The 27,410-nt window shown below is 48.0% G+C and overlaps 1 protein-coding gene across 11 annotated transcripts in view; it reads right to left on the bottom strand.

Annotated features, from left to right (window-relative positions):
- Window positions 1-27,410, bottom strand: part of Trim2 (tripartite motif-containing 2) — a 147,914-nt gene that overhangs the window by 105,388 nt on the left and 15,116 nt on the right. The window contains exon 1 of one of the 11 annotated variants that reach the window (XM_011240296.2): window positions 4,808-5,360. The exons of 9 other annotated variants lie outside the window; for them this stretch is intronic. In XM_011240296.2, the coding sequence (XP_011238598.1) occupies window positions 4,808-4,837 (30 nt within the window). In that variant the 5' untranslated portion in view covers window positions 4,838-5,360. Of the gene's footprint in view, window positions 1-4,807; window positions 5,361-27,410 lie in introns of those variants that run through there. One more of the 11 variants, NM_001271725.1, reaches the window with a different exon arrangement.

Here is a 27,410-nt window from a genome sequence, read left to right on the forward strand (position 1 = left end):
TCTGCCACCTACAGCATCAGTGTGTGTGTGTGACTGAGATGTGGGGGGGAAACTAGGCAAGTTAAACTAGTTTGGGAAGCACAAAAGGGGCCTTTATGACACAAGGTTCTGAGCTAATTAACAGCTTCAAAGTTTATTTTAGTTGTAGGTTTGGGGAGTGGGTGAATGTGACTTAATGGAACAGGGTGACCTAGCATGCAGGACATCCTGTGTGACACCCCAGCACAATACAACTAAACAAAACAGAAAACTCTATTTCACTCTTCTGGGAAGAGGAGAGAGTTAAGAGAGACTTCCCGTAAGAATCTGTCCTTGGAGATTCCTTGGCAGGGTATTGTTATATCAAGGGTCACACACTGGCAACTGCCCCCGTGGGAGTAACAAGATTACAGACAGGCTTTGTGGGGCCATGGACTCCAAGGTCTTCCACATACCTGCAGAGAATAACTATCATTCTTGGAGATGACTTCTGTGCTGTTATCAAGAGGCGTGTGTGTGTGTGTGTGTGTGTGTGTGTGTGTGTGAGTGTGTGTGATGTCAGGTATGGCTTCTCCATTCCCTGTGGTTTCTAGAGTCAAGAGTACAAGGACCAGCTGTGGGGTGTGTTGTTCCTTCATCTCAGCTTGTCAAGCACAGTGCTGGGAATTGCAGTGGAGAGTGGGGGAAACCCTTGTGGCAGTTAGATCCACTTAGATCCAGTTAGATCCTTGAAAGGCTGGGAGGGCAGAGGTAAGAAAGATGTGCTCCCAGAGTGTGACTTGAGGTGAAAGGCTGTCTAGGGGCTCCTCAGGGAAGGTGTCTGGTTTGCTTTCTGTCTTTTTTGTTAAGTCACTTTAATGTCCCTGGATGACAAAACAGGGTGTTTACTGAGTGTGGGTGAAGGTGTATGTATACTAGTTTGAAGGTTAAACTCCAACCGGGACTATGAATAGTTCCAAATTGTGACTCCTCCCATTGCTCCGCTAAGAAGGTCCCAGGAGCACAAAGGTCATCAGGCCGTGTGTTCTTTTGATAAAAGGGACTGTCCACCATTTTTCTTGATCCCACTTTATTAGACCCTTGGCTTTAGGGTCTAATTTTCTTAGGGTTTTCTACAGAAAGGGCCTGGTGAAGAAATGACTGCTCTTGTGGATCTTAGGAGGAGGTTGAGGCTGGGTTTTCTAAAGGACTGCTTTTCTGTGGTATGGGTGTGGCCTTCACTTTTCATCCTCTGTCCTCCAGTGGCTCCTAACTTCTACCCTGACCCTGTAGGATCAGCTTCTACACTCAGAAATGATTTCAACCTGTTCTTTGTGGGAAATTTCCAAAACAAATTGTAGAAAGGTTCATCACAATGGAAGAAGGTCCAGGAAGGACCCCAGGACATGCATTCTGAAGGCATTTATCTGTTTCCTATCTTTCCCATCCACAAATAGCCCCAGGAGAGGCACGCCGTGATGATGAGGAACATGAGGGATCCGGAGGGAGTAAGGAACTTCCCAGGACACCTCACCATCAGTAAAAACTGGACACCTGAGATTAAGTCCAACTCTGTCTGAGGTATAGACTAGATCCACCAGGTCTACACATGGACCTAGAATTAGAACGACTGGAAAGACATTGCCTCATGGACAGACCAGATGACAATGGCTCAAGGGACACATTTCATGCGGAGTTACCCACCTGCCAGCCAGCATGGTGTATGGACTAGATCACGACCTTGTACAGTTGACTGACTCGTTCCTCTTTCAAGAATTTTCAAGTAAGCCTGGGATGCACTCTGTTGTAGTTAAGGCCAGTTCTGCCTCCCAGCCCCACGCTCCCAGAAATAAGACTCAGACTCAAAATATATTTACAAATACCCGGGCCATACAGCTAGGCTCTACTCTGACTAGATCATAATGAAAGATACCCATTACTTTTAACCTACATTTTTGCCAGGAGTGTGGTTACCTGTGCTCAGTACCAACCATCCACATGCCCTTCTCACCTCTTTTTTGGCTCCTACTCCCGCCCCCTTCTCTCCCAGAATTCTTTCTCCTCCTGATGCCCGACCTCTATTTCTTAACTAAGTCACAGGCCATCGGCTTTGTAATTGACAGGTGAGGCATCTATAAATACACAAGATGATCTCTCAATAGCACTCAGTGAACTTAGCCTGTGGTTAGGACTATCACTGAATGCTGGTAGCTGGGCAAGAAGTTTATCACAGGGTTTCTGTGTGCTGAGCAGTACACAACAGACTTTTTACTTGTGGACACACTTAAACCTCACAGTGGTCCAGTCAGAAACTTTAGAAAAGTAGAAGATTTGCCCAATATTACACAAATAAAATAGAAGAGTTGACCAGGATGAGTCTACACCAAAGCTCTTGCTCTTAGCCTCATACCCTGGAGCTTCTGCCTCATCCTTCTGGGGTCACCCCAACAATTTGGCAGGGCTGCGCCCCAAGGACATACCCTTAGCTGTCCCTTCTTAGGACTAACCAAATTCTGTAGACTTGGGAACTGGTGCCCAGAGACATTGTGCAACTTACACAAATATATGTAAGAGATGAAAATGAAGTGTAAATCCTTAGAAAGGTGTGATACGAGGTTTAGAATAAGACACACACACACACACACACACACACACACACACACATACACATAGTCTTCTCTCTGTTTCTTGGCAAACAGTTCTTGAAGCCATTGGGATGTACAAAATGAAAAGGTACCTCTATGTCCTCGTGGGATATACAAAGGCTGAGGGCATCCCAGAGCCTTGGGAAGGGGTCTGATTGTCAGGAGAGCTACTCTCCTGCTGCAGCACCAATGCCAACCTCCAGGAGGCAGAACATTTCTGGAGATCGATTCAGTCTCCAGTGGCAGTAATCTAACCAATCCAGCCTAGGCAATGAAGTCCACACACAACAAAACAAAGCCACCAATAACAACAAAAGTCACAGCACATCTGCTGAACAGGTGGAAGTGTCGGGAGGACCCCTTCCCTACCCCATCTCTATCCCATGCATCTTTTTATGTGACAGAGTGCTTATATTCCCCATTGTATCCTTTATGATATGGCAGCGGACATAAAAAGCATTCCCCCGGGTTCTGCAAGCCTTCTTTAACAACTCACTGAACTTGAGGGTAAAAGCCATAGAAGTTCCAAGTATAGCGCCAAGTTAGACAGTTGCATGGCTTGTCACCAAACCTTCTTAGGTTGCTGGGACTCCTGATTTACAGCTGATGGTCCGTAGCAAAAGAGACAACCAGGGCTGCAGTTAGCCCCTGAGGTGAGGCAATTTGGGGAACTTTGCTTTCAGAAATCGGAAAATACCTAGTTAGGTAGGAGTGTGGGAATGCAGTGCCCCCAACACACAGAATTTGCAGGGTGGGGCTAGAAGGCAGGTGACACACACTCCTCCCTTTTGCACTGGTCCCACCCTGGGCAATCTGGGGCTCATTTTCTTTCCTTTACTAGCCTACTCCAAGGAGCAACTTAGTATCCCCATACCACACCACACCACACCACCCCCACCACCCCGGGTTCTCAGACCACTCCCTCAAAAGCCTGGCCTTGCTTGCAAACTCCTTTTAAATGTTGTGCTGCTTTTGGTCCAAATTGACTTGAGAACTTGCTTTTGCATTCTCATCTAACTTCACAGAAGGATGACACTTTCAGAGGTGCTGTATCCAGGTAACTACCAATCCCGAGGACTGGGAGGAGCCAGAGACTTGCAAGACACAGCAACAATGGCCCATGACTGTCAGCCTCAATTTCTACAGGTCATCAGACTGCTAGCCACACCAAACACACAGTAAGATCATGCACCACCAGGCTCCTCAGAGGCACAAATACTGATCAAAGCTGCCACGGATGGATGGACAGATGGACGGATGGACCGTCCTTTCGCTCAGCAGGGGGTGGGGCAGTTTCTAAAGCGGTTTCTAGGGCAGCCTACCTAGGGTTCCCTAAAGCCATCACCTTCATGAAGTGTCAGGACAGGTGTCTGTGCCAGGACAGGTGTCTGTGCCAGGACAGGTGTCTGTGCTAGGACAGGTGTCTACTGCCAAATGGGCTAAGGTGAGGAGCCCAGCCAGCCAGCCCCAGAAACCAGAACCAGGAACCATAAAGTAGAGATTACAGACGTCTGTCCAAACTCCAGCAGACTCCCCCACTTCACAGTATCCTCTGAACTATCATAGGGGGTGGGGGTGGGGCAACCAGGGGCCCCTTCCAACCCCACCCCCCAGGCTTTTCACTCCAGTAATCAAGGACAAACTCTATTTTCCCACCCGCCCTGAGCTGTTCCTTACTGCACATACCTTTGAGCAGTTTTATGGGGCAGTTAAACTTTACAGCCGCTTGCTGCCTCACAACCATTCCCACATTTCTGAATGGATCTGTTTATGACAAGTCCACTACCCCTTCCCTTTGAAAATACTAAAATATAGTAGATCTCCCAAAAGGGGGTCGACCAGGGTACACAGGATACAGAAACCCCACTGCGGCCGATGTAAGCTGTGAACAGCGGCATTGGATAAGTGAATGGCTGAGCCCGGCAGCCGGAATGTGGGACCGTGGTCTGGGGCGGGGGATGGGAAAGTCTTCGGCTCAGCCCCATGCTGCTCTCTTTCTCCTTCCTCACCTGGGTGGACCAGTCTCCTACAAGGTTCCCTGGCAGGTCTGAGATACTTGTCTCTCTCCCTGTCTTTGCAGACAAGAACTGAAACCCCACGGAAAAAATGCTAGCAACCAGATCACACATAGCTTGCTCCCCTCCGGGCCCAAGATTAACCAGCCAGCCCAGAGAAAGACTCATCACACACATAGACGTTCTTACCTGGGTTCCATAACGGCCACTCCTGGGCATCAGAGACCGGCCCAGCCTCCTCAGCACAAGGAGCTCAGCTCCCTTTAGCCCTCAGACAAATGAGCCCATTATAGTCCTCAGGCTGTGAGTTAAAGGGTGGCCCTTACAAAAAATATAAACAGCTTGTCAGCACAGGCCAAGGGGAGGGAGGGGCTGTGGTATCAAGGGACAATGGGAGCCAATGATCAGCCTCTTTGAGCTCTGTTTGCTTAAGATATTGTGTTTCACCCTGAAGCAGGGGAGACAGGGAGTGGGTAGTACTGGGCAGGAAGGGCAATGCCTTTTTTTTTAATTGAGGTTCTCTTTGCTTCTGACCTTTGCTTGAACAACTGTCTTCACAGGCCTAGCCTAACAAATGCCCTCAAGTATGGAACCCACCCACCTGCTGTCTGCCTTCTGCCTTTCCTATTCTCAATGCCCAAAATGACAGCTCCTGTGTCCACTTCATGATACACTGGTGTCCTGGGTCTCAGTGTCCAAGTACCCAGAAGAAAGCTTGAGCTATGAGTGCTACCTAAGCACGCAGTCCACATCCACACAGATTAGGCTCCACATCAGGGAAGGCCTGGCTGCTACAGCTGAGGTGGGGGATGGGGCTGAACAAAATCTCCCTACCTCAGCCCCTTATCAGCTCAGGGGGAGGCTGGACCCGGTAGAGAGCATCTTGGAAGTCTAAAAGTCTCCAGAGGGACACGATCAAGCTCTGGATGACACAGAGTCACGAAGCCTTACAGTGCAATGCGGAAGGCTCTCCTGTGTGTCCTCTCTTCCCACAGAGGCTGAAGCTCCTACGATGGGAGCAGTAGCTCAGGGCTGGCAGCTCATTGTGCTGAGTCTCTAATCTCACAGTCTCCTGAGGTCAGAGGCTAGAGGGTGCTAGAAACGTCAAGGAAGGAGATAGAGCTCACATGGGGGTCATGTAGGAGCCAAGTACTTCTCAGAGGGAATGCCAACAGACACTTGCAGGAGAGAGAGAGACAGAGAGAGACAGAGAGAGAGAGAGACAGAGAGAGAGAAGGGCATTGTGGAGGTGACATCTCTTGTCCCATCAAGGAACAAGCCCCATCAGAATGAACAGTTCTCAGATACAGCTCCCTTCCTCTTTCACGGCACAGTGCACATCCACCACCCTGGCCATTCCCTGTGTTCATCTCCTGCGGCCTCCAGCACATGTGTGCCTGCCATTTCTCTGCTTAACCCAAAGACAGGGGCCGCAGAGGTAGCCCAGGCTCCTTTCATTGAAACGAAGGTTAGCTGGCACCTTCGAGTAGTGCTTGGCTCCCATCCGGGTACAGTCCTCTGCTCTTCAGCCGTTACTCGTGCCCTTTGGTGATGAAGGAAGCCCCGGCTCTAGGCCAAGGCATCCGAAGTTCTGGTGAATCACTGATAAAGCCAGCAGTTTCTGAGCAGGCCTCTGGGCAGGTATCCCATCAGGCCACTGGGCTCGGTTTCTCACTGCTGCAACAAAGTCTTGGACACTAAGGACTTAAGGAAGTGTTTATTTTGCCTCATAGTTTCAGAAGAGTCATGGGCCATGAAGGGCAGACCATCGAAGTGACAGGAACACATGGCTGCCCAGTTCATGGTATATGGGAAGCCCAAAGAGAGGAAGGGACCAGGGACTGGATATAATCTTCAAAATTTGACCCTGCCTAGGCCTATTCTCCCAAGATAGTACCAATAGTTGGGGTCAAACACAGGAGCCTGTGACAGGTGCCTCGTACTAAAACCATGATATCCATGCAGCTCTGTGTCCTGGTCAGATTTCAGTGCCAACTTACATAACCAAGAATCACGTAGGGAAGGGCAAGCTTCAGTGGTCCAGGTCAGACTAGCCAGCTGGCACATCTGTGGGGAATACTCCTGATTGCTAATCGATGGGGGAAGGTTTAACCCATTGTGGGCTGTGCCTCCCCTGGGTCCTGGGTTGTGAAAGAAGGCTAGCTGAGCTTGATTCAAAGGAACTGTCAGTAAGCAACCCTCCTCCGTGACCTCTGCTCCAGGTTCCTGCCCCGAGTTCCTGCTCTGACTTCCCTCAGTGACGGGTCGACCTGGAGAGTATGCTATGAAACAAACCCTTTCCTCTCACAAGTTGATTCTGCTCATGGGGTTTCTCACAGCCAGGTAGAATGGTGGGTGTCAAACATCATCAGGCCTCCTGAGGGAGGGAGGTCAAAGGTTACCTGCACTGTAACCTTTGGCATCTCATTGTTTCCCAGGGAAGGCCTCCACAGAGGCAAGAAGAGCTTGTGGGCAGGAACTCTGGAGCTGAAACAGCCAAAGTCGAACCCTTTAGCAGGCTCTGCTCTTCCGCTCCAGCACTGGGGGTGTGGGGTGCGGGTAGATGCTAAGGAAAATGGATACCACATATTTTCTCTCATTTGTGGACTCTAGATATGATTTTCTCTGTGTATGTGTCTCTCTGTCTCTAGTTGTCTTTCCCGCTTTCCCTGTGGAAGGTGTGTGTGTGTGTGTGTGCGTGTGTGCGAGCGTGTATGAGTTATATGAATGTGTTAGTGTGAATATATGTTTGTGTGAGTTGTGTGAGTATGAGGGTATGTGTGTGTGCACGCGCATACACACACACACACAACTCACACACACACACACACACACACACACACACACACACACACACACACACACGTGATAAAAGTAGAAGGGAGCCATGAGAGGAGGGAGAGAGCTTAAGGGAGTTGAGTAGGGAAGGGAGAAATTAAAGTGTGACGAGAGTGGGATCGGGGACTACTCAGGGCAAGCAAGCAGAAAGGAACTTGTCATGAGCTTGGATTTTTTCAATTACTTTTAACTGTGTGTATGTGGGGAGACTGGGTTTGCATAGGTGAGTGTGACCTCAGAGGTCAAAGGCCATGGGTCCCACCGGCACTGGAGTTCCCAGTGATTGTGAGCCATGTGACATGGATGCTGGGGACTGAAGCTAGGTCCTCTGAGAAAACAGAAAATGCTCTTAACTGCCGAATCACGTCTCCAGCCTTCAGACTGGGCCTTTGATTTTTACCGGATTGCACGTTATATACGTATGCCCAGTACTTTACAGAAGGATTTAAACTAAATTTCATTTTGACAAAACAAAACAAAACTGTGTTGCTTGAGATTGGACCTAGGCTCCCCCCCCTGCCCCCCGGACAAATATTCTGCCCCCCATAATTATTCACAAACTCTACCTGCCCCTGTGTACCACGCACATTATTTCAGTAATATGCCAGTTAGAACCAGTCAGCCTATTTCCTGGGCCACACACATGCTCCTTTGCTAATGGAGGAAATGAATTGCACACTCCCATCTCCTTGCTTCCAGGTCTTCACTCCAGTTTTTATTCACTTATTTTTTACTCAAACCCCAAAGCCACAGTATCAGCTTCAGTGTCAGATACTACTGGGTCGTTGACAGAATATCTGAGCAAACAAGCTAAGGAAGGAAGCCTTCCTGGGCTCGCTGCTTGGGGGGCTCTCAATCCCTTACACAGAGCGGGTTCCGCAGAATCTGCTCAATCTCCTATAGTGAGTGTGTCTCAGAGCTGTCTACATCACTGCACTACTTCTATGTCAACTGGACACAAGCTAAACTCTTCTGAGAGACGGGAGCCTCAACTGAGGCAATGCCTCCATAAGATCAGGCTGCAGTCAAGCCTGTTGGTCATTTTCTTAGTGATTGATGTGCGTGGGGCCCAACCCATTGTGGGTGGTGTTATCCCTAAGCTGGTGGTTCTGGGTGGTATAAGAAAGAAGGCTGAGCAAGCCACGAGGGAGCAAGCCAATAGGCAGCACTCCTCCATGGCCTCTGCATCAGCTACTGCCTCCAGGTTCCTGCCCTGCTTGAGTTCCTGCCCTCCCTGCTTTTGATGATGAACTGTTCCGTGGAAATGAGAGGGAAACAAACTCTTTCCTCCCCAACTTGCTTTTGGTCATGGTGTTTTGTTACAGCAATAGTCACCCTAACCAAGACAATCGCCACAGAACAGGAAACAGAAAACTAGGCCAGAGCCAGGGGCCACATAGAACCTTCAAAGGCCGGTGACCAACTTCTGCCAGCCAAGCACCATCTCGCAAATGACCCAGGGCCCCTAGCCCAAAGCACTAGCAAGTTGGGGAGCAGACATTCATCATGAACCTCAAGCATGAATCGTGAGAATTCAACACGAACCTTCAGGAAAATTTCAGAATCAGATAGTAATCTTTTATAGAAGCTTACCTGGTATCACAAGAAGCAAGTAATATTCTAGTTAGAGAAAACGGCCGGCACAAGGACAATCACCCGTGATGGAATAATTGCAGATGAAATGAGCTTGAGGGAGCAGCAGGCAGTGAGATTGGAGGGAAGGCCCAGCTTAGGAAAAGACTTTTCCTGGTTATAAAACTTAGAGTTTCAGAAATAAAAGTGTGCCTTTTCTGTGGGTGAAGGGGTCCTTAGCGTGAATAGTGTGAATAGGACAGAGGAGTGCACAAGGAAGATTATAGATTCTGAACACAAAGGAGGGATGCCAATCACCCTACGCCATGGATGCCTTCGAGCACCAGGTTAACCCCATTGTGGAAACTGGGCCGATGGGCTGATGAGTGTCGTGGGTGACTGTGATATTGCAGAAAGGGATCAGGGTGAAGTGCAGGCACAGAGCTCATTTATCTCACCCTCTTCAAACCATCCTGGGGCTGCTAGCCATTCTCCCCCCTTGCATAGAATTCTGGGCAGAGCTCCAATATCTTAAGTCTATTTTAGGTTTCTAAAAGTCTCCTGAACATTTTAAACTCTAAAGAACAGAATCTCATTTTGGTATTTCAAATGCCTTCTATGATTAAAAAAAAAAAGAAGTTGACAAATGTGATTTTTAATAAAATTAAATGTTTGCCTATTAAAGACATTGGCAAGAAAAATAAAATGAAAAGGCAAGTCACAGATTGAGAAAACTATTAGGGATGTTCAGAATCATTTTGTTCAATAAGATAAATTTGAAGAAAGGGGCTGCTGGGTGTGGTGGTACACACCTTTAATACCAGCAATCAGAAGACAGAGACAGGTGGATGTCTGTGAGTCTGAGGCCACCCTGGTCTATATAGTGTGAGTCCCAGGATAGCCAGAGCTACTCAAGGACACCCTATCTCAGAGCGGGAGTGGAGGGCAATATTTGAACAAGTGTTGCATGAAAGAAAATATACACATATCCAAAAAGATACATGATAAAATGCTTATTAATCATTACCATAAAAATCAAAAGTCATTACACTCACAGAATGGCTAAACCTCAAAAGCCTAATGGTGCCAAGAACTGGCAAAGATGTGGGCAGCTGGAATTCTTCCATGTGGCCAGGGTACGTAGCATGGCAGCCCACCTAAGGAATGACACTTGGAGAGTGTTTTATAAAGGTAAGCATCCCGAAACCTAGCAGTGTCACTTCTATCCAACTAATTAAGATAAATGAAAACATGTCTTGATTGTTCTTAGATATGTTAATAATAACCCAATCTGGAAGCAAGAGACTAATGCAAAAAAAAATCATATATCCACACTCAGGAATAAAGCTAAGCTACTGATATATACACTGGAAACACAGCCGGAGACACAGCTCGAAACACAGCTCCCAGGCAAGCTGAACAAAGGAGATGGCCACAAGACTGGCTGCAATGATAGAAGAGAACCTAAGCAGATGATAACTGGCTGGTCGCACAGGTCAGTGGTACGGTGCTTGACCAACATTCACAAAACCTTGGGACCCATCCTTAACCCAGTAACAGACAGACAACAAAGCCAGACACAGCAGAACACACCTGTAGCCCCAGGTACCTGGAGAGGCTAAGACAGAAGGCTCACTGGAGCCTGGACGTTCAAGGCTAGCCTGGTCAACACAAATCGAGTCTGTCAAAAGCAAAGCAGTCAACAGTGGCAGAAGACACTGGCCAGTGATTCTGAGTGCAGAGGCAGGAGTGATGGATGAACGTGATGAAAATGGGTGTGGTGTATATTTTTCAACACTTAGGAACTGTGGACTGAAAACGACTGTACTTGATTCCCTGTAAGTTCTAGAGCCACCTAGATGTAGAACATTCCATCCAAGCTAATAACAGCTTCATCCTCTCACCCAACTGGGCTGTCTTCCTTCAGCTCTTGTATGCCTGCAGCCTGAGGAGGGAGAGGGAAAGGCTGACCCTTTCTCTTTTATATCCTCCTTCTCCTTCCAATCCTGGAGTCGGCCTATGGGAGAGAGATATTTATTATGCCCTTGGGTACCAATAAAATAGGATGTTTGTTGGTTCAGAACTTGGCATATAGTCTCCTGACCATCTGTGGAGCATTGCAAATGGCCCTGCTTTCAACCTCCTGCAGAGATACCTGTGGTGTACTCTCCATGTCTCTGGCTGACATGGACCCTTGGTGTCTGGACCTCCGGGAGTCTGCCTCATATAGAACTAGTCTTTGTCAGATCCAGTCACCCTTCTTTCAGCCCTCTTGAGTTAGACCGTTGCCATGGCACCTATTAGATCCACAGGGGAGTTTTGCTTCGCCTCTGATAAACTCCGCCTTCTTGATCTACAGCTGGAATATGATGGATGTGATGACATGATGGAGGTGATGACTCCTGGACCAGCCTTCTCCTCTCCCTCCCTTCCTTCCTCTCTTGGCAGCCATTTGCTCTGGTGACCCCCAGAATGAGTATCAAGGTCTCCCAGTGGTCTTCTTGATTTCTCCCTTGTCACTGGGTGGGGAGAATGCATCCCTTCTATCAGAGTTAGGACAGACACACATAGGCACCATTTCCAAGAAGTCTTCAAGGTAAGTAATATGTTTAGAGTCATAAAAGTGTTACACTCCTCAACTAAGTCCTTTAAGGTGGACTTCTCTTTGCCCGCAGGATGAGCGGAGATGGCACCTGTTTTCCCTCCACCTTAGAGCCCTCGGTTTACAGGGAAAATGATTCTGCAATATACTAGTCTCTCTGTGTGCACATTGGCATGTGCACGTGTGGGCATGCAGGTACACATGTGTGCACATGCGTGTGTATGAAGGTCAGAGGTCAATGTTAGGTGTCCTCCTCAGTTGTGCCCCACTTTATTTTGAGGCAGAGTCTGTCCCTGAACCAGGAGCTTATTGGCTTGGCTAGCCTGGCTGGCTAGGGAACCCCACAGATCCTTCTGTCAGCCCCTCCCCAGTGTGAGGTTACAGACGCTCACCACCACTCCTGGCTTATGATGTGGGTTTGGTGGTATTGGACTCGAGCCTTCATGTATGTGGAGAACACTTAACTAGGACATCTTTTCGGGCTTACTTTTTGGGGACAGGATCTCACTATAAAGTGCTTACTGGCCTCAAACTCACCATTCTCCTACCTTAGCCCCCACCCCCAAGTGTTCCGTTCGATTTTTCTTATACTGTGTCCAAACACCAGAGATAATCAGCTTACAAAGAGGCTGACTTTTGCTCACGGTTTTGAAGGCTTTGGTTCACGGTCAGTTGGGTCTTTTTTGGGCCAGTGGGGAGGCAGCATATTATGGTGGTGAGTGAGAGATGGGTGAAGATGCTTATCTCAAAGATGGGAGAAGAATACAAAGAGAAGGAAAGGCCTGGGGTCCCAGACGCTGCCTCAGACTAAGGCTGGACTTCTCACCCACAGCACTGATGATATTTGGGGGTAAACCATTCCATTAAGAGGCCCACAACAGTAACCTAAGACCACTTGTGAGCCCTACCTTCCAGTGCCACTGTGGAGTCTAAGCTTTAACAGCTGGGCTTTTGCAGGGACATTTGAGACTCAGCCTCCAGAGACCAAGGGGTCTGTGATTCGTCGCTGTTAGGCACAGATGAACACATTTCTGACACGTCATGGAAACGTCATTCAACACTCTGATTTCCAAGCCATCACGTGCATTTATAATGTAACACAGTGGCTGTGACACAGTGACAGATCTTCAGAGTTCTCTTTATACAAGAGGTGTCCCTACCCCCTCTCAACATATGTTCTATGACCACGATTTGAGATTTTAACATTGGAATCTCCTTTTAGGTACTTGAGCACTGTCTAGTGTTTTGTGGTGAGGGCGTTATACTGGACATTACTATCTCCTGGAGAGTATAGATGATGGCATCATTCTGTCCTGACAAGGCTGATGGAGTGTGCTTTCTTTACCCTGACTTTCCTGTGCTGAGAAAGCTTGCTTTCTCCCCATCCTCTCCCGTCTGGCCATTCACTACCATATGGAAGAGCAGTCCTTTGGTTATGGAGACAGAGGAAGTGTGGCTTGAGGGCATGAAATAATGGCTCAGCTCAGGTTTGGAAACTCTGTATTTCTTTCAGGCCTTGGCAGCCCAGACAATACTTGGCAATAGGTGCTCAGGCATGCTGGCTGGCGTCTGAAGTCCTGGGTAACTTTAGGAGATTGTGTCCCTGGAGCTCCAGTAAGTATTCTCCCTGAGTGAGTCCCATGCAGGGGCGAGGTACTTCCAGCGCTGTCAGAGGGTGAAGCAGTTCAGCTCCTCAGGTTTGTCCAGCATTTAAGAACTGTGCCCTGAGAACCCTCCTGCTTTCTTTTGAACACTCTCTAGACATTCACACCCTTGCTCTGCTTCCACTGGTGATTCAGTCACATAATGTTAAGGCCAAATGTAATCTAAGAGGCCATTACATCACAGGTAGATAGCCTGAGACCCAGGGTCATGGAAAAACCCAGTTCTCACACTCTACCATGCTGCAGATATTCCTGCAGACTGACCTGGGTTTCCCACCCTTGGCACTATTGATATGTTGGGCAAATAATCCCTTGTTTAAGGCTGTTGTGGGCACTGTAGAAGGCTAAGCAGTATCTCTGGCTTCTTCTCTTTCAATTGTTGTAGTTATTTGTGGTGAGGGCGTTATACTGGACATTACTATCTCCTGGAGAGTATAGATGATGGCATCATTCTGTCCTGACAAGGCTGATGGAGATGACGGAACACTTGGGGGTTGGGGGCTAAGGTAGGAGAATGGTGAGTTTGAGGCCAGTAAGCACTTTATAGTGAGATCCTGTCCCCAAAAAGTAAGCCCGAAAAGATGTCCTAGTTAAGTGTTCTCCACTTGGTCCATCTTTCTTGATAGCCCCAAATATCTCCAGATGTTGCCAGATGTGTATGGATGACAAATTACTGCTCGTTCAGCATCACTAGTCTGGCAGTTCCCTGGAGCTCTGTCCATGGAAAGGTTAAGTTTAATGACCACAACCTGTGCACATTCACGTCTTCTAGTCAGTGCCTAACCAGACCCAGTGTTTGTCATCACACTCGTCCTGAATGGGATCTGGTTGTGATTAACTGGCTCCTAGGAACCATGAAATCACCTTCTGGTTCTGCAGTTCTCCTTGTGGAGTCTCCTATGTGCCTGTGTATGCATGCGTGTGTAAGTGTGTGTGTGTGTGTGTGTGTGTGTGTGTGTGTGTGTGTGGTTGTTGTTGTTGTTGTTGTTTCTCCAAGCCCTTATGAATCTTTTGAGACAAACTCAAAGCCCTATGAATACCATGACTGACAAACTCATCCCAGGATGGTCCCTCCCAGTAAGTAACACTGCTAGGGATGAGTAGAATGTCGCTGCCTACTGTTGGCTCATCAACCCTTCAATATAGCTTTCCCTTGGCTCTTTTTCTGCAGCGTTGAGTATGAGACTCAGGGTCTTTTATGAGTGGGGCAGTTGCTCTGCCACTGCGCTCTGTCCCCAGCCTTGGCCTGGCTCCATTCAAACTGGAAGGCATAGCTGTGTAGACCACAGCTGTGACCATCACTGCAGACAGAAAGGGCAGATGCTGATGCTGGAAAACACCCCCCCCCCCACACACACACATCCAGGCTGTGCTCTCTGAGGTAGAACCCACCAGTTTGTATGGAGGAGGCTACGCACAACACAGTCAAGGCAAGGAAGTTTTAAAGGCTCTAAGGTCAAGGTTATTTTGTTTTATTTAAGTAAGCTTAGAAGTGAGAGAACGGAGCCAAAAGCCAGCGAACAAGCACATGTGAGACCTCCGAGTCAGTGTCTGCAGGTCTCCATTCTCCACATCCTCCTTGCTAAGGACTGAACGTTGCTGTTTCTGTCAGCTCATGCGTGCTGCAACCTAAGCCCCGGGGAGGCTGCATTTAGAGAAGTCATTGAGTTATATGAGGTCTGAGGGTGAGACTCCAATCCAATGGGATTAGTGTCCTTCTAAGAAGGGACATCAGAGAGCTTGACACTTTTCCTGGGTCTCTGCTATCCCCATCCCTGCCCCCATCCTTCTGTCCCTTCTTCCCTCTTCTTTGCTCAGGAGCAGGAAACACCAGAGGAAAGGCTCCATGAGCACACAGTGGGAAAGGAAAGCCGAGTGTGGCCACAGCAAGCCAGAAAGGACATCCTCTCCAGACAGCCCACAGGAACCCTGACCCCAGACTTCAGCTGCCAGAACTCGGAGTAAGTAAATGTGTGTCGTTAGGTCACCTGGCCTGTGGTGCCACAGAACACCTGCTTCTGGTGGGCATTCACCAGCCTTAGCATTTCATAGAAAGAGCTTGTTTTCAGTATTTAGGGTACAAATGTAGAATACCCATTTAATGACCTTCTGTAGGCCTCCTCAAGTCTATTAGATGTCTCAGAAGAGTTTAATTCTTGGGCTTTATTACAAAGAAAAGCTTATCACTTACATTCTGCCCAGGAACACCGGCTTCCACTGTCACTTGTTTCCACAGTGTCCAGGGGCCGCCAGTCAGCACATTTATTTTGTTTATTTATTGAGGTGCCGAAGATTAAAGCCGGAGTTTCATACATTTCTGGCAAGCGCCAGGCCACAGTGCTGAACTCCCAGCCCTGGTGTAGTTCTCTCCTTCACGCCAGCTGACTCACTCATCCCCATAACAACCATAAGAGATGTATACCTCTTATAGATGAAGAGGCCAGCATCATGTGGCGCTACAGAGGGCAGGTGCCCTTGAACTGGTGCAGTGGCCTCCAGGGTCTCCCACCTCCGTGACATCGCACAACTCTCCTGACTCCTTGTGGACAGTTGAACAGTTAGGAAGTCTTTATCCACCATGTCCAAGTGCTATAATCTCAAAACTTCTCTAGCATCCCCAGAACCCATAATAACTGGCTATGGCTTCAGGGGGTGCCCATCTCCAGCACAGCGCTCCCCCACTTTCTACGTAGCTTCTGCTGCTGAGTCAAAGACCTCCTTCCTTACTTTCTCCTGCCACTCACTTATCAGCCATCCATTGGCTTCAGCTTTCTTACCTGTAAAATGGGCTGCTCAGAACACTGTATATTAAAGAAGACTTTAATATACGAAGTCACTTAAAGATACTTCAGTCATCATGGACTGCACCACAGTGCTTTAATCAGTTCAAGACCCAGGACCAGGGAGATGGCTCAGTGGTTAAGCCCTTGCTCATGAGGGAGTCAGGGGCGGGGCTCCCGAGGGGCAGTGCTATATAATATCTCTGGGTGAGACTACAATTTCAAAGGTTTGCCTACCAGTCCTGACAGCGAAGTTATAGCGTCAGGGAGCTGTGGCTGTGCTCCTGGCTGTGTGCCAATTATCTGCCTAGCCCCAGGCTGCCTCGAGCCTCCGGGTCCTGACAGGAATAACAACAGCCCTCATCCCAGGAAAGGTTAAAAAAAAAAATGAACGAGGCAGCACGTGACCTGTGCTACAACACCGCACAAGAGAAAACCCTGTTACTCAAAGCCAAATTACTAAAACATGAGGCCCAAATGGGTGGGGTTAATGAGACTCTTAAGGTCTTGGGGGCCAATCGCTCCTGTGTTTCACAGACTCGAGATTGCCTGGTGATCCTTCAGCTCTCTAAAGACAGCAGATCCATCTTACTCCTGGAGGGGTTCGATGGGAACTGAAGGTAGCTGTCACCCCTCACCCACCTGCAGGCGACCGGAGCTCTCACTGGTTAGAGAGAACACCAGGCTGGAGTCCTCTCCCCATCAGCCATATGGAACCAGCAAAAGAGAAACCTCACAAGTAGGTAGTTCTGAAAGCAGGTCCTTGACCCAGCATGGCTGGATGGCTGCCTTCAGGTCCCTATTTTGAGTGCTTGCAGGCAGCTTCAAGTCACAATCCAGATACTGCTGCCACATCTTACCACAGATCAGTATTCCTTTAAAAACTCATGGGAGTGGGGGTGGAGGGATTGCTCAGTGGTTAGAGCACCTGTTGCTCTTTTAGAGGACCGGCGTTCAGTTCCCAGTATCGATATGGCAGTTCACAAATACCTGTAACTCCAGTTCTGGGGGATTCAATGCCCTCTGAGGGCACCAAATACATGTGCTGAACTTACATACATGAAGGCAAAAACATTCATTCGCATAAAATAAACCTGAAAAACAAAACAACAACAAACCCCCACTTCCCAGATGTCAAACCCTTCCTCAATGAGACTGCAGTCTCTGTCCAAACTCAGCACATAAAACAAACAAACAAGCAAAACGTTGCCACTGTGCTAAAAGAACAGCTTAAGCTTAAAAAGCTTAAGCTCCATTTTCTGTAAAAATCAAAATGAGAGAGACCAGCAAGTGTAGACCAAGGCACAGCGATTCCCGAGGTGAGCTCTTTTGTCAGAGGCAAATGGATGACGGAGAAGAAAGAGTTGGAGAAGCAAGTCTGAGAAACTAAGAACTCTTCACAGAGCCTCTGATATGTCTTTGTATCTGGAGCTGCCAAGAGAGGGGCATATACACCACAAGGCACTCATATTTCTTTGGCCAAGAATCGTACCCCCACCCCACCCCACCCCACCCCACCCCTCTCTTCTACTCCAGATAACCTTTCAATAAATCGAAGCCAGGAAATCAGCACCTCTCTCCAGGAACTAGAGAAACGGCCATTAGCATATCTACCTTTCTACAGAACAGGTCTTTGTGCCCGCTATCAACTACACGAAGACAGTTTTTCCTCTTCCAGTAAGTAGTAGCCTGGAAGCCACCGGAAGGCTCTGGAGCCTTTTTTCTTACTCAAGATTCACCTCGGGGTTTAAAAATAGCTTTGTCCTCTTGGGTAAATGCCAAGCGAAGGGTTAATCTTTAACAAGTAAAGTGGCTGGTCTATGGAGTTTGGCCTGGTCTGAAACGGCAGGGCTGTGGGTGCCCATCACCCACGGCAGTAACAGAGAGGTATGAATGAGCGTGGGTCAGGGTGACCCAACCCAGCAGAGCTTTAAGGTCACAGCCTCACAGAGGCTGCCAGGGAAAGCTGTCTTCTTGGGGGGCTTGACTGGGTACACTGATTTTATCAGCTATTGCCCTTCTTCCAGAACCCTTTCCCTTCTTTGCAGTACTGGGGCTTGAAGCCTGGGTCTTTGTCACACTCAGTTCTGTGAAACTGCTGCAATCTAAAGATGCCCATCGGAACTCTCCGGAACAGAGACATTGTTCCTGCTTCTCTCGCTCTGCCTCTAGCTCTCGGGCTATTTTGGCCAGTGAGATGTAAGGGAAAAGACAAAGTTTCAACTCTGAGAAAATGGGTCTTCCAACATCAGGAGCCATTTTGCACCCCCTGACCCTTTCCTGCAGGCCTCCCTTCCCTGTTGGCTTGTACTAAACAACGCATTAGACTAAAGTTGAAACCAGCGGCTGAAGATGTCTAGTCGGCAAGTGAGACGGAGCAGAGTCCCCGTCCACCTCTGGATTCCTCTAAGTCAGAAAGGGAAACAAATTTCACTCCTGGTTGAGCAGCCATTAGGAACTTTCTATCCCAACTGCATTGAGTCTTGACTGATGTAACTGAGAGCATAAATAAATTTTAAATTAGAGCAAAATGACAGCAAAAAACCAATAATCATCACCACCAACAAAAACCAGAGAATTTTATGCATCTAGAATGTCTTTTGTCAGGTGTAGGAGCTTTAACATCTTGTCACCAGTCTCTCTCTCTCTCTCTCTCTCTCTCTCTCTCTCTCTCTCTCTCTCTCTCTCTCTTCCCCTCCCTCCCTCCCTCCCTCCCTCCCTCCCTCCCTCCTCCCTCCCTCCCTCCCTCCTCCCTCCCTCCCTCCCTCCTTCCCTCCTCTCCCCTTCCCTCCCCGCTCCATTTTACAGGGAACTGTAATCTCTTTAGTGTGCATTTCCTAAGAATCAGGACAAGAGTCCCCACACCGCCATTGTTGAGCCCTGGAATTTTAGGCACAGTCTGTCACCTAAGCTACAGTTCACAGTCCAATTGTCCCAATTATGTCTTTGCCAATCCAGAAAGCAAGGTCATACAGATATTTGTCCTGTCTCAAGTATCATTTTTTGGGATAGGTGAAGCTATGTTTGGGGGAGGGGCTATGTTTAGTTGGAACACAGGGCCACCTGTGTGCTAGGCAAGTGCTCTATCAATGAGTGTCACTCTCAATTTCAATGAGAAAGAAAGAAACCAGACTTTGAAAGACATACCTCATTTGCACATGTAGCCTCTGTCCCTCCTACCCCCAAACTCTTAATTAGAAGGCCTTTTCACTGGCAGATCTTTCTCTCTAGTTATGAGGTGACGTTTTGATTCATTCATGTTTGCATCGGACACGATCAACACTGGTATTTAGCAGGCGTATCACCTTAAGCTGCTTCTCTTTGTGGTTTGGATGTCTTCCTCGCCTCTCTATGATTTGGATGTATTCCGCTCTTCTTTTCCAGGCCCACCTTTCTCCTGCTGTTGAGACAGCCCTGGACCCTGACCATGGCAGCTTATTTGCCTCACTTCCTTCTGCCTGCCACGCAACACCCTTCTTCTGTGACTCCCCAAATCTGCTTCCAAGAATCTACCCCATTCCAGACACTGGGAGGCCCCTGTCGCTGCAGTGTTGTTGGAGACTGTCACTCATGAAGCCCTCTGGGAGACACTCCTGAAGCCCCTCACTGCCACTTCCAAGGGGAGGGGGTGGGGCATGCAGAAGCCATTGACAGAGGCTGGGAGCTTGCACCATGCAAGCTTCTTAAACACAAATAGCTATTAAACGGCTCTCTGAGCTTTGTTCTGATACTGTGGCAATCAATACCTTGCTATGCATTTGATCAAGGTGATTTAGGACCCAAGATCTATTTGCCCTTGAGCGCTCCTCTTATCTGTGGTTACACAGGAGCCTCCCCACTGATGGCACCTGCAGCCTTGCTGACCTTAATCCCTAGGCAGTGATACCTCTCTGAGCTTTGCTCCATAGGCGAGGACAATTTCTTGCATCCTGTACTACAAAGACATGGACTTTTGTAAAAGAATGGAATTGGCAGGCACAGGTGAGTTTGTTGCTAAGATAACTGCCATCTGTTGTAAGCAGTTCTGGAGGAATCCTGGGTTTGGCAGGCTGGTGACAGCCCTAGAGTCGAAGCCACCTGCCTGGTCTGCAGCTAACGAGGCCCAGCTCCTTTACACACTTGGGGTGGGCCATGCCTAGCCCCCATCTGTCTGAGACCTGGAGTCAGAGAGGCTGGGGAGTCACGGGAGGTTTGGTGCAGGTGGAGTGGTTTAGGTGCCTGGGACTGCGGGAACTCTCAGAATCAAAGCCAGCCTCCAGTGCAGATTGCTCAGGCAGAGGCTAAGGGATAGGAATGGTGGAGTGCCGAGCCATGAACTTCTCCTTCCGTTGCTCCCGAGGCCACTTTATGGTGTCCTCTGCATTTTTCCCCAACAGATCTGAACTGAGAATTAGAAACCTCAGTGCTTCGCCTTTCCTATCCTTCCAGCACCTAGTACCCAGTACCCAGCACACAGCACCTTTAAAGTTTAGTCATCTGCAGCACAGTGCAGAAAGGGAAATGAAGGGCTGGACTGGGACGGAGCTTTTAAGCGTTGATTGCATTGAGGTCACAGCATGATAGTAATCGCTGTGCTCTGTGCGCAGGTTAAAATCCACCCTCCTCCCATTCCTGGGTCACAGGATGTCACACCCACAAGCCCTCTGACCCATGCCTCCGTCAGGCTTGGTTCTCTGGCTCTAAGTCACCAGCATGCCCCATCTCTACCCTGTGCCCTCCCTTTCCCTCTCCTTGGCTCCCTTTTCTCCTGATCTTCATTACACAGATTTAGAATGGTATCTTCTTACTTCTTTCTCATTATTCCATCCAAAGAGCACCGTCCTTCCAGTCACCCACTAGTAGTTTGAGGCCAGTCATCACGACCTTGCAGTCCTGACTCTGGGATTCACTCATGTCTCCCAGAACAGGCTGGATTCCATACACATCTGTGCGAAGCATGAATGGAGCCCTGGGTTCGATCTCCAGCACCATAAGAAAACTATGCCTGATGCAAGAAGAGAAGGGGGTCAGATGTTTTAGGCCATGGTTACTTAGTCCTAAAAGGTTTAGCCTAGGGTAAGTCAACACCATATGGCTAGAAACACACAATAGACCAAAGTTACCCTCCTCATGGGGGCCTGGTTATCCCAACAGGGCTATGGGCTCAAGACCAAGCTCCCATGGGGGCCTTAGGGGGATGCATTTTCAAACTATAGCATGGGTACTCACTTTATAGGCTAGTTATGAATGGTTCATACAAAAGAACAAAAGAGGCCTCACCTAGTCCTGCCTAGCTGCTGATGAAGAGTCAGTAACTATGGCTGGCATCACTACTGTGTGGATAGCTCACCAGCAGCCCTTTGCATCATTGGAGGAAGATAGCCCAGACTGGGGGTATAACTCAGCAGCAAACGTGTGCTCAGCATGAGCAATGCTGCATGTTTGGTCTCCAGATCCCCAAAAGGCAAAGGTACTGAGGAGGTAGCTCAGTTGGCCATGTGCTTTCTGTGCAAGCATGAGAACCTGAGGGCAGATTCCCCGCACTCACACACAGGCACACACACCTATGATCCCTGAGCTGGAAGGAGGCCAGGAGAGCTCTAGAGGTTTCTGGCTAGCTGAGTCATCTTCAGGTTCAATGAGAGGCCCTGTCTCAAGAAATAGTGTGGAGGGCAACTGAGAAAGACACCCATTGATGACCTGTGGTCTTCACACCGGAGGGAGAGAGAGAGAGGGAGAGGAAGAGGGAGAGGGAGAGGGAGAGGGAGAGGGAGAGGGAGAGGGAGAGGGAGAGGGAGAGGGAGAGGGAGAGGGAGAGGGAGAGGGAGAGGGAGAGGGAGAGGGAGAGGGAGAGGGAGAGGGAGAGGGAGAGGGAGAGGGAGAGATTTTAAAAGGAGAAAGAAGGAAAACCAATGCCCTCATTTCATCGCTTTGAACAGAAACAAGGGACAGCTGTCCCCGAGACCTGGGCTCCGTTCTGCCATGTGGGGTGATGTGTGCAGCCACATTTGGATCCTAAATTGGGGTCTTAGGCACTCCCTGATCCCAGCCAAATTTCCTGGGAGTAATGAGATCTCTACAGTAAACTTCTGGCAGTTAACTCTGTAGGTAGACGTACTCAGTAACCAAAAGGCAGTTGCTTGGTTCTCACCAGCCTGGGTCTAGGGAAGCTCTGAGGACGGTGGCATGAGAACACCAGCAGTGAAGGTAGAATGTCCTCTGCCCCGTGTTCCCTCTGCACCCCGCCCCACAGCCTGGGAGCCATGCTGCCTGTTCATCAACCTGGAGCTCACCTGGAGGGGCCCGTTTATCTACCTCATTTAGTGCTTGTCTTAGAGTTTCTACTGCTGTCATGAAAGACCATGGCCAAAAGTAACTTGGGGAGGAAAACTTTATTTGGTTTATGCTTTCACATTACAGTTTATCATCAAAAAATAAGTCAGGAGAGGAACTCACGCAGGCCAGGAACCTGGAGGCAGAGGTTGGTGTAGAGGTCATGAAGGAGTGTTGATTACTGACTTGGGTCCCATGGCTTGCTCAGCCTGCTTCCTTATAGAATCCCAGACCACTGGCCCAGGATGGCCCCACTTAAAATGGGCTGAACCCTTGCCATCAACCACTAATTAAGAAAATGCCTTACAAGATTGCTTACAATCTGATATTATGGAGGGTTTTTTTTTCTTCTTGTTTTATTTTGTTTTCTTTTTCAAGACAGACTTTCTCTGTGTAGCCCTGGCTGTTCTGAAACTCACTCGGTAGACCAGAGATCTGCCTGCCTCTGCCTCCAGAGTGCTGGGATTAAAGGCCTGAGCTGATATGCCCAGCTCTGGGGGGCATTGTCTTAATGGAGGTTCCCTCCTCTCAGGTGACTTTAGCTTGTGTCAAGTTGACATAAAACTATCCAGCAGAGTTCTCAAAGAATGCCAGATAATCTTATTAATTTTTAAATGTATTTTTTAATTCCCCATGAAAACTTGGATATTTTCAATTGTTTATTCCACTGGGAATGGGTTACTGTCTCACTGGGTTAAGTCTAGTCCTCTTTTGTCTTCCTTCCCCTTTTCCTCCATCTCCTCCTCTTCTTCAACTCTCTCCCTCCTCCCTTGCTCCTCCCCCATCTCCTCCTCCCCTTTCTAGTTTTGCTTCTTTAAAAACCCAACATTGTCATCCCCAACAATCAAGCCATTCATTTTGTTACTCAGGGGCTGGAAATGTGCCACCCTCTCGCCAGCTGTAGGCACTGTTGGTCCCTCCATGGGCAGCCCCGAGGCACACTTGTGATCTGCAGATGTAGATGAAGTCAGGGTGCCCTTGATTGTGTGGATGGCCATTCTGGAGGGACACGGATTTAGTTCACAGCAATAGTGAGAAACGTGAGTAGTTCTGTCTAGGCATGGATGGATGTCAGGTATAGACATTCAAACATCACTGAAAAGTCCAATAAAGAGCCCATGTAGGCTCTCTGGGAACTGAAGAGGTACTTCACACCATTGGCATTCCAGACAGAGTAACAATGGAGCATATAAGGGGATTCCTTCAGCATTAAAATCTTTACAGTAGCTGAAGAGATGGCTCAATGGTTAAGACTGTTTGCTGTTCTTCCAGAGGACCTGAGCATGGTTCCCAGCACCCAAATCACGTAGCTCACAGCTGCCTGGAACTTCAGTTCCAGTAATCTGATTTCCTCTCTGGTCTCCTTGGCAACTATACTCAAATGTGCATACCTACACGTGTGCAGGCAAGCACATCTGTGCATATGGGTGCACACACATACACACACAGGTGCAAGTGCATAAATTTAAAACAATCTTCACAACAGCGCTCGGGAGGCAGAAGCAGGAAGATTTCTGAGTTCGAGGCCAGCCTGGTCTACAAAGTGAGTTCCAGGACAGCCAGGGCTATACAGAGAAACCCTGTCTGGAAAAACCACAAAACAAACAAAGAAACAAAAAACTTCACAAATCTTATGGTCTAGAAATCACACAAAACATCACATAAATCCAGATACATTCACATATGCATTATGCACATAGGAATATAACTATGTTCTTTGTAAAACTTAAATCACACAAAGAAAAATCACAGGTTGAAAATCACCAGGAAGTGGAGCAAGGGGACAATTAGAGTAGCCGCACGCACATGATCACAACAAAATTCCACCCCCAATAGACAAATGCAATTAAATCAAAATTGACTTGCCAGTCCAACTGTGGTAAGCAGAGCCTAAGGTGCAGTTTTCATCAGAGAACCCGACAGTCCATCCTGTGATTTCCCAGGGCTCATTGCATAAACAAACAGGATATACGCTAGGCATGTAGTGTGCAAGTATTCATCTTCTGAAGAGGTGGGTCAGTGGGACAGATTTCTCTCACATTTGCCTTGTAAAGAGGCTGCGCTGCCTCCGCTGCTGCAGGGCTGGGACCAGTGAAGTTCTCCTAAAGTATTTTTAATTTGTTCTAGATTAGAACCAAGGGGGGAAAAAAGCTATGCTTTAAAAAAGTGTGTGCATGTGTGTATATGTATGAATGTATGTATGTATGTATGTATGTGTATGCTGTGCATACGTGTGTGCATGCACTCATACCTGTGCATGTATTTGGAGGCCAGAAAAGGCTGTCAAATGCCCTCTTCCCTCACTGTCCCTTACTGCTCTGAGGCAGGGTCTCTTCCTGAATCTGGTTTTTCAGCTAGGCTGGAAGCCAGCAAGCCCACGCAGTCTTTTGATTTTCCTTCCTTAGCCCTGGGGTCACAGGCAGGCACAGAACACCCGGCTTGTTATGTGGGTGCTGGGATGCAAACTCCAGTTCTCATGGCTGTACAGCAAGTGCTTTTAACTGCTGAGCCATCCTGCCACCTCTCCAGTCCTTCGCACAGTTAAGTCAGCCAGTATGTATTATGTGTGCATTCAAGGAGCACTGTTTTGCATCTTTCAGTGCATTTGACAGTGAAAAATAGAAGAACTAGTGCTGAGTTATTTCAAATCTATAGTGTAATCTCAATGACTACTAAGATGAACATGTTGGCATATACCTGTCTCAGCACTGGAGTGGTGAGAAAGAAGCGTCCGGAGCTCAAGGTCGGCCTAGACTGTAAAATAAGACCCTGTCGCAAGCAAGGAAGCAAGCAAGCAAGCAAGCAAGCAAGCAAGCAAGCAAGCAGACAAACATCCGGATTACCTAATGTGTATATTATTAAAACTAATGTATATCCATCCATGCATTCTTAATTCAAAAGAAACAAATGTTCTTTGAAAAAAATTTAAGTATCACCTATCACCTCATCACATAGAAATGACGGCAAATGACCAGCTGTTTCATTGACAAATACATTGTGCAAACTGTCTCAGTTAAAATAAAATAATATACACAATTAATGAATTGTCTTATCTTCTTATGAATAGCATATCAGACGATTTTTCTTACAGAAGTATTTGGTACTATGTTTCCATCCTCTCTCTCTCTCTCTCTCTCTCTCTCTCTCTCTCTGTGTGTGTGTGTGTGTGTGTGTGTGGTCAAATGACTTCTTCTTTTATATAATTCACTTTACTAGTTCCCTAATGTACATAACTCAATATCATAAACAAATGCTAGCAAAAATCCTTGCACAGAGCTGTGGTGCAGCTCATTGGAAGAATGCTTGCCTAGGACTGATGAAGTCCAGGGTCTACTCCCAACACACACACACACACACACACACACACACACACAGGCATGCATGCCAATCATGCACTTCTGGCACCTACACACTCACAATTTCTCCTTTAAAGATGTTTACTTAGATACAGATAACCATATTTCCTCATTCTAAAAATCACCACAGACAAATCAAGAAGTAACTGAGTAGCAAGACAGATGGCAAAGGAGGCTTGTCTATAATCTCCACATGGTTGCAACAGCAACAGGGTTTTGCATTGTCTGTGCTTCTGAGCTAGAAAATCTGCAGAATATTACCCTGCCATAGAAGCTCACATCTGCAAACCCTACACCCAGGGAACAGAGGCAGGAGGACTGATGCAAGTTCAAGACCAATCAGGGTGGCATAGTGGGACCTTGTCTCAAGAAACCAAACACCAGAGACAGCAAAACATTAATTTCAGTGGTCTCTGGGAGACTGGCCCTTTGGGGGGGTGGAGCCCACAGATGACTCTTTCTTGCTGTCTGGAGCATTGTTGGGGTAGATTGGCCAGCATCTGTCCTCTCTCCATTACATTGACCTCATCATTTGTATCTGCAGATCTCCCTCCTGGTTTCCATGGGATGCAGGCTCAGGTGTTCGCCCATAGTCTTCTACTCGCCCCAGAGGCAAGACCCAGCTCACTCTAAGTACCGAAGCTGAACTGAGAGCACATCCCCTGGGAAAGACCCCACTGCAAAGTCAGCCCTGGGAACAAGCAAGACTTTCAGCAGTGTTTCTTTGCTATTTGGGTAGATGCATTTAGATGCCTTTGTGACAGAGCACTTCCATTCAGGTCTCTTTTCCATGTCACAGTTTGTCATTGCACCATGCTAAAGTCCCAGCATATTCCTCAATGAGTGGTTTGTTGAGAGCCCTTTTCTTTCTGATTGCCAAGTCTGAAAACAAAGAGTGTCTTCAGCAGACCACATTTCTACAGCAGGGTCACGTGTGCGAGTATTCCTTTGTGCTTTCATCGGCCTGGTTGTATTCGATAAAAGACCATATTCTTAAAACATAGAATTGACCATGAGGAACAAAAAGGGAGAGAATCCAGTTCTGCTCTTCATCTTCCTAGGCACTGCGGGTCCTTGAGTCCCCAGCACAGGGCTTTAAAGGGAACTGACCAAGATCTTAAGGGTAGTAATGAACAGAACCAAGATCTGGACCCAAACCCTCTGCTGCAGCGTCTATGTTCCCGATACCATTATACAGGTCACCTTACCACACACACCCATCAGGCCCTGGAGGGAAGTAGTGTGTGTGATGGGAAAATGAAGCTGGGAGGTTTGCTCAGTGGTTTAAAACACTTGCCATAGAATTGCCAAGACTGCAGTTCAGATCCGCAGACCAGATGTAAATGTCGGGCGGTGGAGTGGCCCAACTATAACTCCAGCCTCAAAAGGTGCAGACGGGGATCTCCAGAGCAAGCTAGCCAGACAGACAGACAGACAGACTAGCCAGACAGACTAGCCAGACAGCTGGGCTCTGGATTGGACTGAGAGACCCTGATTCAACAAATAAGGTGGAATGGAGGGAGGAGCCATGAAGGATGACTTATTATATCAGCTTCTAGCTTCATGTGTGTTCACCTGTATGTGTAGGCACACACGTGTGCCCATATAAATGCAGTCATATGTGTGTGTTTACGTGCACGCGTGTGCATGTGTGCGCATGCGCGTGCA

Source organism: Mus musculus, chromosome 3, assembly GCF_000001635.26.
Source record: "Mus musculus strain C57BL/6J chromosome 3, GRCm38.p6 C57BL/6J".
Lineage (NCBI taxonomy): Eukaryota > Metazoa > Chordata > Mammalia > Rodentia > Muridae > Mus > Mus musculus.